Source organism: Anoplophora glabripennis, unplaced genomic scaffold (genome assembly GCF_000390285.2).
Source record: "Anoplophora glabripennis isolate ALB-LARVAE unplaced genomic scaffold, Agla_2.0 scaffold1132, whole genome shotgun sequence".
NCBI lineage: Eukaryota > Metazoa > Arthropoda > Insecta > Coleoptera > Cerambycidae > Anoplophora > Anoplophora glabripennis.
Window position 1 is genome coordinate 96,999 of NW_019418637.1, and position 13,586 is coordinate 110,584.

At 39.5% G+C, this 13,586-nt stretch overlaps 1 protein-coding gene across 1 annotated transcript in view; it reads right to left on the minus strand.

Annotated features, from left to right (window-relative positions):
• LOC108912660 overlaps window positions 1–3,623 on the minus strand; it is an 11,866-nt gene extending 8,243 nt beyond the window's left edge. Inside the window, exon 1 of the mRNA XM_018717967.2 lies at window positions 3,495–3,623. Coding sequence (XP_018573483.2) covers window positions 3,495–3,623 — 129 coding nt within the window. The remainder of the gene's footprint in view (window positions 1–3,494) is intronic.
• Between the last annotated feature and the right edge of the window lie 9,963 nt (window positions 3,624–13,586).

The following is a 13,586-nucleotide window of genomic DNA, read 5'->3' on the forward strand; positions in this document are numbered from 1 at the left end:
CCCTCCCGCGCTAGCCTAAGGGCCACCTTAGCAAAGCGCATCCCAGGCTGCATAGCCGCACTACCCTACCCAACCATACCACACATAAACATGACACTACCCCCGGGGTTTACACAGACGAGCCGGCGAAGCAAGAAGAGCGCCAGAAGAAAGGGCCCTAGCCGGCGGGGCCCAGCCAGGACAAAAGGAGGTCCCACAAAGCGCCTACACCGGCCGCATTTGCGGTCGGGGTAGACGACGGATGGGGCCCACCTACGAAGGCTGTCCAGGCCTACACGAGATGAGGCAGGATAAAGAGGGATAATCCCCCTCGATCCCAAATCATTGAGGCCAATTTCTAGCCATGGAATAATGGCGCGGTCGGTTTCGGTTTCAACCTATGAACATAGTATAATCTAGTTAGACGCACGCGCACGTTTGCAGTTCAAAACGAACTATACATTGAAAGAATGATGAAACAGTTCGTTCAGTTCGTTGGAAGTGAATAGTTCTTTTCAACTATTCGTTCACGTACTACACATCTCTATTTAGTACGATAATTCTCTCTCTACCGATTTCCGTATGTTAGAAACGCGCTTCATTTTTGTCTAATTTACACGTGGAAATATTTTACACGCCTTTAAACTGGTACCTACGTAACTGTGGTTTAATTATTTTAATAGTATTTTGTTAAGTGAAGTTTTAGAACCCGTACTGTGTGTTTTTAATTCTATGGGTAGATTCCTCTGTACTTGACAAGTATAGGGTGTTAGAAAATTCCACTTACGTCACAGACTTGCAGTTTTGACTGAACCTCTCACAAATTTATGGTCTGGACTGGAATACGGTTGTCTCACCACATCAAGGATCTGGATGAGGTAAGTTCCTTTTATTTTTTCTTATTTTATATAAATAAAAGTAGCTTACTTCTTCTCACTCCTTGAGACAACTAAATTTAATCCTTCTCTATGATCGCACAAGTGTGGAAACTTTAAACTTGCCTATACGTATCTTTTCTTTCTTTTGTCTTACAGAATTCAAGTCATATGCAAAAGCTTATAGTTCATATAATTTTTATTATCTTTTTTGTCTTATTATCTAAATAATTTTAGTATCTTTTATCTTATTTTCTCTGTTAGACCACTTTACCTACGTACCAGGTTGTAAGGGTAAGATTTAACTTGACCACAAGTTTTAATAATACAGGGTGTTACATATTTTCTTATTATCAATATTTTTTGGTTTCAATACACAACATGTGATCTGGTTGTTCGGAAATATTTTTTTGTAGTAAATTCTTGTTAATTAAATTTTGATCAATAGAATAAATTTTCAGAAGTTTTGTTTATATTTTGATTACATCTATTTTTACAAATTTTCGAATTCTGTTCATTTTTTTATGTTCAAATTCAATTGATTAAACACCAAAACTAGTTTAGATTTCCTTAGTTTTAAAATTACACCGTACTGTCATTTATATTATTACTAATCTAGATAAGTTTAGCATAAATTGTAAATAGTAAATTTAAGACATTTTGTACATTAAATTTTATTATTCAGTCACAGACAATCAGATTGATTTCGTATAAAACACCAATTTATTGTAAATATCCTACTTGCTAACACGTAGTATTTTTTCCCAATTGCAACTGAAACCACCTGACCACGGATCTTCTGACCACACGACACATCCGATGGGATCCAGGGCATTCTAACATCATAATCTTTGGGAGGAGGTTGTCATGGAGTCTGTCGCCTTACAATCCGTTTGACCCACATACTTTTATACATATACAAAGCATTTTGAAAGGGAATTGAAGCCAAAAACTGGGGATGTTGCACTTTGTGTGTTATACGCACGCGCTATGATCATTTTCCCATTGGTCGGTTTGTCGGTTAACGTCATTGTATTGTCATTTCCGAAGGTAGGCTATGAACAGAAAGACAGCCGAAAATGTTTTGAACAAAAAAAAGGAAAGAGGAAACGAGGCAGGCCCATAAAAAACATGGGACCAAGTAGTGGCAGAATAATTAAGAACAAGAAGAGGAACAAACTGTCATAAAGCGATGATTCTAGCAAAAAATAAAAAAGAAGACAAAATTTGTTTATAAGTAAAAAATATATATCTTTACACCCTATGGATACTTAAGGTTTTATTGATTGAGGATTTTTATTAATTAAGTATGTATTAAGGATGTATTGATGAAATTGGCTGAAGCAAATTTTTACTACTCCAATCATCAGTAGCTAGAAATACCACATTTTGCTAATGCATGTGACTTCGTGTTTATTACAAAATGTATATAGTTTTGTAAACTTACTGCTAATAGATACATTGACAACCTTAGAAGTTTCATGGTGAACTCTTATTGTTATATACTAAAAGGAGACGAGTCCCTTTATATATTTTTTGTAAATGTCACAAGAAATTATTTTTATAACCTGTGAAGTTACAAAGCCCGCTATATATGATACCACATCTTCTACATACGGCGAAAGATCAAACATGGTTTTTACGTAATGTTAAAATAAAAAAACGACACTTAGGCCGGGCTGTATAATAACCTGTCGAGTTCTTTGATCTGAATTATTAGTAACATCGACATGTGCCCTCGGTGGAGACATGGGAAGTTCTAATCGAGCCCCACGTTGGGCGCCATGTCGATTTCTTTGATCTGAAGTGCCTAATATTTGAGTATTATGGGAGAATCGGCAACGTGGGCTCGCCGCGAAGACGACGAAGCAGAGCTTCGAGCCCCACGTCGAGCGCCATGTCACGTAATATGATCATTGGTTAGTGTTTGATCGACATGGGTCCTCGGTGGAGACATCGGGAGTTCTAATCGAGCTCCACGTTGGGCGCCATGTCGTGACTAATGGTTTTCATGCAAGAGGTACCTAATTATGTATTATTATATTTACCTCGGTCCTAGGACGGCCTCGTAGTAAAAGTTTAAGAGTATGATTTTCTAATTCTGGGGCAATTCCAACCGAGGTTGTAACAACTGCAATAAGGTCTATCACCACTGTATTTTCCCCAGAAATAAGCAAATAAATCTTCATCTAGCGAATTTTGTGGTTCACACCATGCTCGAAAATCAACAACAACCTTTCTTAATTCTCGTCCTCGGCGATAAAAACGACGAAAGAATCTCCGCGCAAAAAAAGAGACCCACGCCGATAAAATACGTCAGACTATTAAACGAAATTCGATATACCGGGCGATTTATTTAGTCGGTACCTATATCGCCATAAAAGTATACAAACAAAATTAATTTAATATTGTTTTTTTTTTCTTTCTTTAACAAGGAAACCGTAACAATGTCCCGGAACACCCGATATCGAAAGTAGGTCGCTATCGGGGGCAGACCGCGAACCGTGGTTGGGCTCATGGGATTCCCCGGACCCTACCAGTTGGTACGTAGGTATAACCTCGTCCCGAGTATCTGTGTGTGTGAGTGCTACTCGGCTCCGTGAGTGCGTTGTGAGGGGTGGTCGAGGTGGTATCGCTAACTCGCGTAGCAGCGGACCTCAACGCGTACGGCGATGTGGCTGCGCTGTGCCGCGTACTTCCGCGAGCTACCACCTTCGGTCCCTCAGACTCTTCACGCAACATCGAGATAACGTTGGGGAAGTAGGCCATTTCCTCTTTCACCCGGAGTGTCGGGAGATCTTTCGCCGGCAAACAGGTGTGAGGGCAATCCGTGTAACCGCTGGTCTCTCCGGTTGGGGACGAGGTCTCGTCCAGCTCAGTCTTAATCAGAGAATTACGATCGCATTTATTATTTGTCGTACCTTCGAGGGCACCAATCCTCGTAGCACTGGATATCGAAGTCGCGTCACAGGGATACATCTTACCCCGTACGACAATGTCGGAGCAAGCTCTTTTGCTCCGAAAGACTTGTAATAGTCTTGTAGAACACTGACTCTACTTTAAATGTGGGTCTCTCGAGGGAGCCCTAAGAAGCAAGGACAACTTCTACTAAATTTGGAAGTACGCCGTCACAATAACGTGCGTACTATTGCTTTGTACCCGTGGGTCACAAAGAAAATGCCTGGTAGGGGTTTGACGAGGAAGGTTGCCTCGACGAGTGACCGCCTAGAGGTTTGACGAGGAAAGTTGCCTCGGATATGCAGATCTCAATTGAGTCTGAATTATAGGACTCGTAGGAGCCTATGTATGTACTCTGTATCGAGGTGCGGGTCTCTCGATGGAGCCGGCACGATCGGAATCAAAGTCTTCGTCGGAGATTCTCAGCCTCGGACGGTATGCAGGTCTCTGGAGGAGCCTGAATGTATCGCTATTCGATGCAGGGGGCTATCGAGCAGGATCTTCGCCTCAGGTTGCGCTACCTCGGGCGGTACGCTGGTCTCTGGAGGAGCCTGGGGTATCGCTGTGTCGATTCAGGAGGCTATCGCACAGGATCTTTGTCGGAGGTGGTCAGTCTCGGACGGTATCGCAGGTCTCAAAAGGATCCTGGATTTTACAATGCAGGGGGCTATCGAACAGAGTCTTCACCTCAGGCTAGGCTACCTCGGGTGATATGGTCCCGTGAAGCGAGTAGTGGTTGCTAGGCACTAAAAATATCCGCGTCGAGGAATGGCAGCCTCAACGGGAGCCTCGTTAAGCGAGCCTGTGAGCTTGAGCTCCAAAAGGTTTTGAGTTTGATGACAGGGTTTTTTCAATCAAACCGTGGAAGATATGTTAAAAGTATATATTGAACAGAATTAACAGACAATAAAGGTTCACAATTAACATAAACGCAAGTTATTTACCATGAATAAGATTTGTTACAATAATCGCTCTGTGTCGTTCTTTGCACCATGTACTCTCACTAAAGAACTGCAAATGTCGGAAGTAGACGTTCGCTCGCTTTCCTCCGATCTCCATACTTTTGGCGGACCGCTCGTGAATCGTCCGCCAAAATTTCCAATAAAAAGTACAATTCGCCGCTGTCAACGTCAGATCTCATTCCCCTCTGGCCTCTCCGGATAGTCGATGTCGGCTTCGGGGATTTTGGAGTTTTCTCCCATTTTGAGAAAACTCTACTCGCGGTCTCGGCTTAGGCTACCGAGCATCGCATCCAACCGCCAGAGCGGTGGGACCCTCGGAAAACGGTCTTTTCGGCCCAAAGACGGGGACATTGGAAACATCGGTGAAATTTTCCCTGTCTTCGTAAAAGGGCTTACCGAGGTCTTAATACTGGATGGATTTGGTTCAATAGTGGACTAGTGATGCACGACATGAAGTAGTGCCGTGGTTGGAGGGTTCGGACGAGATCGCGCGGACACCTTCGGCAGTAGCTAATAAGACGTGGAAACCTATTATGGTTTAGCTGGCCGTTAGTAGTCGCGCGATTCGGCTCGAATTTGGATACAACAACCACCTAGCGATACTCTAGTGTGGTTGGAGAGTTCGGCCGAGATCGAATGAGCGGAACGGCTAAAAACGCGGAAAACGTAAAATCCGCGATTCCCCGTATAACGGCGTTTTGTCTCATCCGATTCGGATGAAAATTTAGGAAGATAATGCCAGCGACTTGAGGAGTGCTGCATTAAATTGACACCGATCGCTCCATAACTTTTGAAGTTATTGACGATAGCGTCCTTGACCAATTCAAAAGGGTGGTAAAAATTTTGATGGTAGTTTCCAAATATCGCCTTGAAGCGTCCCGGGGTTCGTCTGCAGGTTGTGAGAGTCCCGGCAGTGGATATTGCGCGCCGGAATGGCAGACCCAGGCGAGATCGGTCGCGATGCGGGTGACATTGGAAACATCGGTGAAATTGGTCTTAGGCTTTGGAAGCGCTATCGCCGGAAGGATCGATGTCATGTTATAGGGCGACGTCGGCACTGAGATGCAGAGTCGCGGAAATTGCTCCCCGACGGTATCGAATTCGATGTCTGAAATGATACCGTGGAGGCTTTTTTTATTTGCCCGGCCGACGGCGATTAGTTTTGCAACCGTGGCGGGTTTTCGGTTTGGATTGGAAAGGTAGGCGAATTTGAGTGTTTCGCCTCCTTCCCAATTCAACTGTCTCAGGCATATCCGTAGGTACAAGACGACGTCTAGAAATATATTGAGTGTTCTGAAATCCTGAAGCTCGCTCGAAGGGTTGGAATACGACAAACCGTTTAAACTTAAGATTAATCCATAGTTTAAACCAGAGTTTAAATTTCGGATTAACCTAAAGATTAGAGAAACGTCTTATAAACAATTTTAAGAAATGCAATGTTGGCACACCTGCTTGTCATAATCTGTAACTTCACTTCAGTAGGTACGTACCTTATTACGTATAACAAATGCTGAATTTGTTCTAGCAATACACGCATTGAAACTATGGAATAAATTGTTAATAAATTCACCCTCACTCCAACACTCCATATATGATTGGGTCTTTGAGATAATATATCATCAAACATTTCGAAAACATCTACATCCACTACTACATCGTTAATTTCCATTTTTATAAGGTTATGCTCTCTTTCTCATTTATGGTATTTTCTGTACAATTCTAGACTGTCTATGATACAATTAGGATCTATGGGCACATATTAACCCTACCAAAACACTGTGCTATGGGTACAAAATGTTTTCCATAGTGGCGTTTAACTTCAACGTGTGGTTCAAACGAAGCTTTTGTAGAGGTTAACGTTTAAACCCTACTCACCAGTTTAAACGTCAGTCTACTAATTAACTAAGCTTATACAACGTTCACTTTTCAAGGTCACAGTTTAAACGCCTATTTCAAGTTTAAACTAACATTATAAAATCCGGCCTTAATGTACTTGTGTTTGGATTACAAACTGGATCAGCTATTTTATTTGAAAAAGAATACCTAGGGACAATTTATATCTAAAACCGGTACTGCTTCAATGTGTTCTAAGATCTTGACTAGCTTTGTATTGTATATTTAATAAAATAAGACTTGATATTTAGCATATGTTAGAAAATGAAATTGAATCTGGTACCTTGAATCACGAAACACTTAGCTGTTCCTAGCGGGCAGCCGACCAGAGCACACGTGTTTTGTGAAAGTGTAGTGCAAGGAGCAAATTCTACCTGCCTTTATTAAGGCTACCTGGAAAGAATCCCTTTCTTTCCTTTTAATCACCGACCTAATCCCCGGCTTAAGCATAGACGCCGTCGGCATCTTTGTTACAGCACCTGTGCCGGGGTTATGCCCAGGTAAGTTTTTACTTATTTATCAGTTATTTGCATTACTTTAGNCACGCGCACAGAGACACGCGCACAGAGACACGCGCACAGAGACACGCGCACAGAGACACGCGCACAGAGACACGCGCACAGAGACACGCGCACAGAGACACGCGCACAGAGACACGCGCACAGAGACACGCGCACAGAGACACGCGCACAGAGACACGCGCACAGAGACACGCGCACAGAGACACGCGCACAGAGACACGCGCACAGAGACACGCGCACAGAGACACGCGCACAGAGACACGCGCACAGAGACACGCGCACAGAGACACGCGCACAGAGACACGCGCACAGAGACACGCGCACAGAGACACGCGCACAGAGACACGCGCACAGAGACACGCGCACAGAGACACGCGCACAGAGACACGCGCACAGACCCGCGCACAGACCCGCGCACAGACCCGCGCACAGACCCGCGCACAGACCCGCGCACAGACACGCGCACAGACACGCGCACAGACACGCGCACAGACACGCGCACACACACGCACACGCACTCGCACACGCACACGCACTCGCACACGCACACGCACACGCACACACACACACACACACACACACACCGCAAATAAATGTCATCAGTAATTTTGGTGTTAGGAATTGTAATAACAATGGTTTAAAGTAGGTATGTTTGATTTTTCACCATATTAAATTTTTTTCGGCTAATTTTATTTACTAAAGAAGCTTCCAGAAAGAATTATTAAAACTTTGATGTGTAATAACACATTTATACCTGGTAAACGGTTACATTTATCGGCTTGAACAAAGAGTACATAATTTTTTCTGATATTGTTTCTCTTTTCAATAATGTATAAATTTCTGTGACATGTAGCAAAAGAAAAAAGTTATGAACAAAACCAATTCTGAGTTCTAGGTAAAGTGCCCTCTAACGGCACATAATGAAACTTTTCTCTGACTGGTCCAATCATCTACTTAGTGGGTGTGCCAAATAAGAGACTAATAGAACTTGAAAGAAAGAAGTTATTTAAATAGAAAAATAAAAAAATTGAACTTTGACAAGCTATAACTTGCAAAAAACTTACTAAATGACGATTTATGGAAATACATACCATTCATAAAAACTAAACAAGCACTTTGGTAAGATGCAACTTTAAATAAACTACTCACTTTATTTGAATCCATCTTCTTAGACTTTAGTTAAGTAATGTCCGTTTTTTTTTCAAATTTAAGATATTTTATATTTAACTCTATAATTATCAGTAGGCTAATCAGTGATGTATTCTCCATGGTTATTTATGACCTCTTCCCAACGTTCAACAAGTTTCTCGATGCCTCTTCTGTAGGTATCTTCAGGTTTTAACTCGAAAAACTTATTTGCTTATTTTTTGGGCTTAACCGTTCTTTCCGGTGTTTCATGTTCACAAACAGACATCATTTTTCATCACACGTTACAATACGATGCAGAAAACGTTCCTTATGACCTCGTCTTGATCGATGAAGACAGAGCAAACTAGCGGCAATTGTATAGCGTTGATTCTTCGCGTTTTCGTTCAAAACATGTGGGACTCCGAGTCTTTGAACTTTTCCCATTTCCTGAGTTAATTCCCTTGTTGATTATCTTGGATTTTCGTGAAGGAGTCGACAAGGGCGTCCGGAACTGTTCATGTCATGCCCTCTTTAAAATGCGAAAATCATAATTTTTTCGAGCAACTTGAGCGGCTTTAGCGTTTTCTTTGTCTCAATTAATAACAAAAAGAAGCAAGTGCCGACAATAATCAATTTTATCAACTTGCCATTGTAATAATTGAAATGAATGAAAATTCTAACGCAGTCACCTAAAAACACAATCATATATAAAGTTAACTTCTAATATTTCTATAGTCCTCAAGAATGACACCTAAGTGCCTATTTTCAAACGGATAGCTGCCAAATACGAATTTTATTATTTAAAAAAAATAAAGAAATGATTTACTTTAATTTAAATTTTTGTAAGAAGAAAATGTAGCTCAATTTGTTTTCTGTTTTTTTAAAAAAATAATATGGGGTTTTCCCTTAAATAAAGTTTGTATTAAACTTAAGACTTCTGTAAAAAAAAGCTTCGCACTAGATTTTGCATACAAAGCTACGTAAATCACAGATTTGCAGAAATTTTAAATTTTGAAAATCAAAAACGTTCCTAACTACAGTACAAAATAGCAATCAAAGAACAACTTTTTGTTTTTGCTATTTTCATTATTAATTTTTTTGCGAGATTCAGACAGCTTAAACATATCTTAACTACCTTTTCGACAAATATAGGGGAAACGTCAAGAGAAATTAATTTGACTTAGGTACCCCGTATAACACGGAAAGTTTGCTCGTCTACTGACGAAATAAAAATCTTTATAAATATTTTATAAAAACTTATTAACTTAAACTGCAACACAAGGAAATACTTGTTGAAGGGACACCAAAGACGCAAATGTTACGACCTAAAAAGGATATAAATAGCTGTTATCTTCAGCAAGACACTCTTCTAGGGAGACGGCAAAGTTCTGCATAAGAAATTGGAAAATCTAGTCCGGTATATCCCTAATTTCATTAATATTTCTTTTTCATTTCCGAAACCAAATCAATACTTCGATACGTATCTACTAATTCATTTAAAAAAAAGCCGCGATAGTAAATATTTTATAGGATACATTTCCATTAAAATAACAAAATAATTTACACCTAAATATAAATCTAGGAAATCTAAAATAATTTGATTTAAACTGAATTATGAATAGCCTGTGCGAACTTTTAGTTGCCTTCTCCAATTTTGCAAAGTTATTCAGTTTTTCTCTGAGGAATCGAATACAAACATGCAACCTTATCTAGGCTATGCACTACAAAGAATTTCTTCACTTTGACAGTGCCACGGTGAAAAGCTAATTTAAGACGAAACATTACTTCTCTACTACGAATATACGAGTATAAATGCCTATATTTTCTGTAAACAATCTCAGCATGCGATTTTTACAATAGAAGTCTCAGTTCCGTTGCCACTATTTTTGTTAATTTTCCAGTAGATGTTTAATTTAAATATTTTCTATACAAGGTGTTGATAATATACTCTGCCAAGCTTTAATGGCGGATTCTACATCAAAACGCTTAACTAATTATGGTAAAAATGTGATGTTTTGGTACACAAGTCTTAACGAAAGATTTGAAAGCAATGGAAAATATCTGATGGTTATTTAGGATTGTATTTCTAACAAACAATTCCTGTACATATGTTTTTGCGGAACAAAGAATTTTAAATTTATTTTCAATGTATCTGCAAAATAATTAAATTAAAAAAATAACTTATTTTTTGAATAAAATAGAAGATATTTTTTGAATTTTTGGAGATATTGGAAATGCTATCCGGAATTGCTTATATAATTTTCAAAATATTCAGTGGCGTCAAAATGTAAGATTCTTAGAAATGGTGTTTCCTACTATCTCCGCCACTGGTTGGCAGATTTCTGTACAATGAAAGCAAATATTTTCCTATAATTACTTGGGTCATTAACCGAAGTTTTATCAATCTACGTCAAGCGTCTTAAGAAAAACAGACATGATACATATTTTTTATTTAAAACCTTGTAGGTTAGTGTGATTACTATTTTTATTATTTTACATTACAAAAATGAAACTCCTTAAATTCGAGGAATAATTGCATTCAGATGAAATTAGTAACATCAAATTTAAAAACAATTGAAAAAAGTTCCCCCTTTTTTAATTTTTAATTTTTTAAATCTTTTCAGTGCAAATCTAACGAAGAAAAAGTCATTTAACCACTTTTATACCACCATAAAATGTCTTCTAGAAATTCCAGCAATAGTGTAAAGGCAAACAGGTCTATTTGGACGAAGAATCTACCTTCCTCTTCTAAACAGAAAAGGGATCCAAGCATTCCATCTGTTGAAAAGCTCTCCAATCTTACACGGATGCCGACAAACCGCCAAATTCTTGGAAACTACTTTTTTGTTCAACAGCGAGAAACGGCGACTGGATCGAATCAAAAATATGATTACGGATATAGAATTGCTCTGGAGGGAAACTCTAGACTTTCCACTTTTATCCAACGCACTCATCAGAAAGAAACTCAATCGTCTGATTGATCTAAATGACAAAAACAAAAAGAAACCGTCTGACAAATTCACTGCAACACTTTCTCAGTTATTTGATGTCACCAACGTGAATGGAGAATGGAAAAGCTCGGAAGATAAAGAGTTCTACCAGAGTCAAGTTGAGAGTGGAGGTAAGGTTGGTTATTCAACGGTCAAACAAGCCCCTTTGGAATCAATCCACCCAAGAAAACGAATCCGACTATCAATATCTCAAGCTCAAACCAGTACTTCTCAATCGCAACCCACACATGATATTGTCTCTGAATCTGCCTCCGATTCTTCACCCAAGTCTCCAAGCTCTTCTTCCACGTCATCTTCTTCTGAATGCAAACCGAAATACAAAAGAGCAAGCACTACAACAGCGAGTTTACTGGTACTGGAAAACAACATTTCTACACATAAAGCACATAACGTTCTTGCAACCATTGCTAAACAGGGTCATAATGTGCCGGTTCCAAGTCAGTCGGGTGTCTGGAAACGAGTAATCTCAGAAGGACAAGAAATGAAAGCCAAAATTTTTGAAAAACTTCAATGCGAAGATCCCTATTGTCTTCAGTTTGATGGCAAAAGAGTCCAAGGGGAAGAATATCAAGTAGTTCTGCTGAAAAATACCACAACCGAAATCAAACTCGGTATTCTGAAATGTGAGAGTGGTTCTGCCGCGGCCATTCACAAGGAACTACATCAGCTAATTGATGAATACGATGCTTGGGGAAATATTCGCATGATAATCTGCGACACGACAGCAGTAAATACTGGTCGTTTGCACGGGATTGTAAAGCTGATACAGGATGATGTCCTGAGTAAGGGCTTTCAGAAGCCACAATACATTGGCTGTCAGCACCATGTACTCGACCTCCTTCTGAAGCACGTCATGAATTTCCTTATTCAAGAGCCAACGAGCAAACCAGAACTCAACTATTCCTTCATTAACAAATTAAGAGAAAATTATGTCTCTCTTCAGGCTCATTACTACCAAGTTGCGACAGATGATGTTAACTCAGACGAGAACCCTGGATGGGGAGATGATTTAAAGTTCTTATATGAACTATATCAGGTATATCGTCATTACAAAGCAACTTCACGATGGCCCCAAATCAGCTGGAAGAAACTCCCAAACTTACACTAGGCAAGATGGAACTCGTGTGCAATATATGCTGTTATAGCATTTTTTCTGATGCCAGAGTGGCGCCGCATCCTCGGTACAGCATGCGACTTCATCTGCTATGAATGGGCAAATGCTTGGTTCCAGTCGCAACACTACAACGAAGCGTGTTTCAATGAACTGTTAACCTCACTCACCAAGACAAAATGCAAGAAGGCAATTAAGTGTTTGAAGACGCACTGGTCGGTCGGGGAGTCATTAATTGACATTCCCAGATCTAACCAAAATGCTGAAGGTGCTGTAAAACTGATGAACAGGGCCAATAATAATGCTACCGATGATCCCAAACCAAACATTGATGCGAAATTCATGCTGATAATGTTTTACTTTCACAGATTGTGGATTTTCTTGAGTTCATTGTGAATATTTATTATTCCGCTTCTAGTAAAACAGAATTGGCAGGTAGAATGATTTAAAGATCAAATTAAATTACAGTCAACCTACAAAATCAGAGCCTTATAACACTTTGTTAAATATTGTAATATGGGTGGCAAGATAATGTAGACATTTAAAAAATATTTTTTGTACCCAAACCGCTCATTTAATCAAACTTCTACAAGAGGCTCAATAACTTTCAAGTGGTATTGCCTATCAAATAAAAAATAGTTGTCATTATTGCCCGAAAGAGGAAAAGTTATAAGCGGATATTATCAGCATAAATCAATTTTGTAGGAGTTGTAAATTTTAAAAAACACTCTGTATAACACAAAACTGTGTAGATTGAAAGCAACAAGCACACCCCAAAAATAATCAAAATCGATTAATACGTATTCGAGTTATGTACAAAATTCGAAATATTTTCACTAACTTTGAGGTCATCTAGAGGCCAATCGAAGCGATTTTGGATATAGGTGAATTAGTCTAAATTGGCCTATTTTGAATCCATACGAATCTATGGTCTTCCGTTGTACACGTCTGGGACACCCTGGTTAAAGACGAAATAAAAAAAATTTCTAGAACACTTAACGGATTTTATTTTCTGCATTATTCCATTAAATCTTCCCACCAGTGATCCAAAGGTCACTTCGAAGGATTTGGCTCCTATAATTGTTAATTTTCTTATCGACTACTTTGTTACAACAATATCAACATTTATTATATTATTTACGTTATTT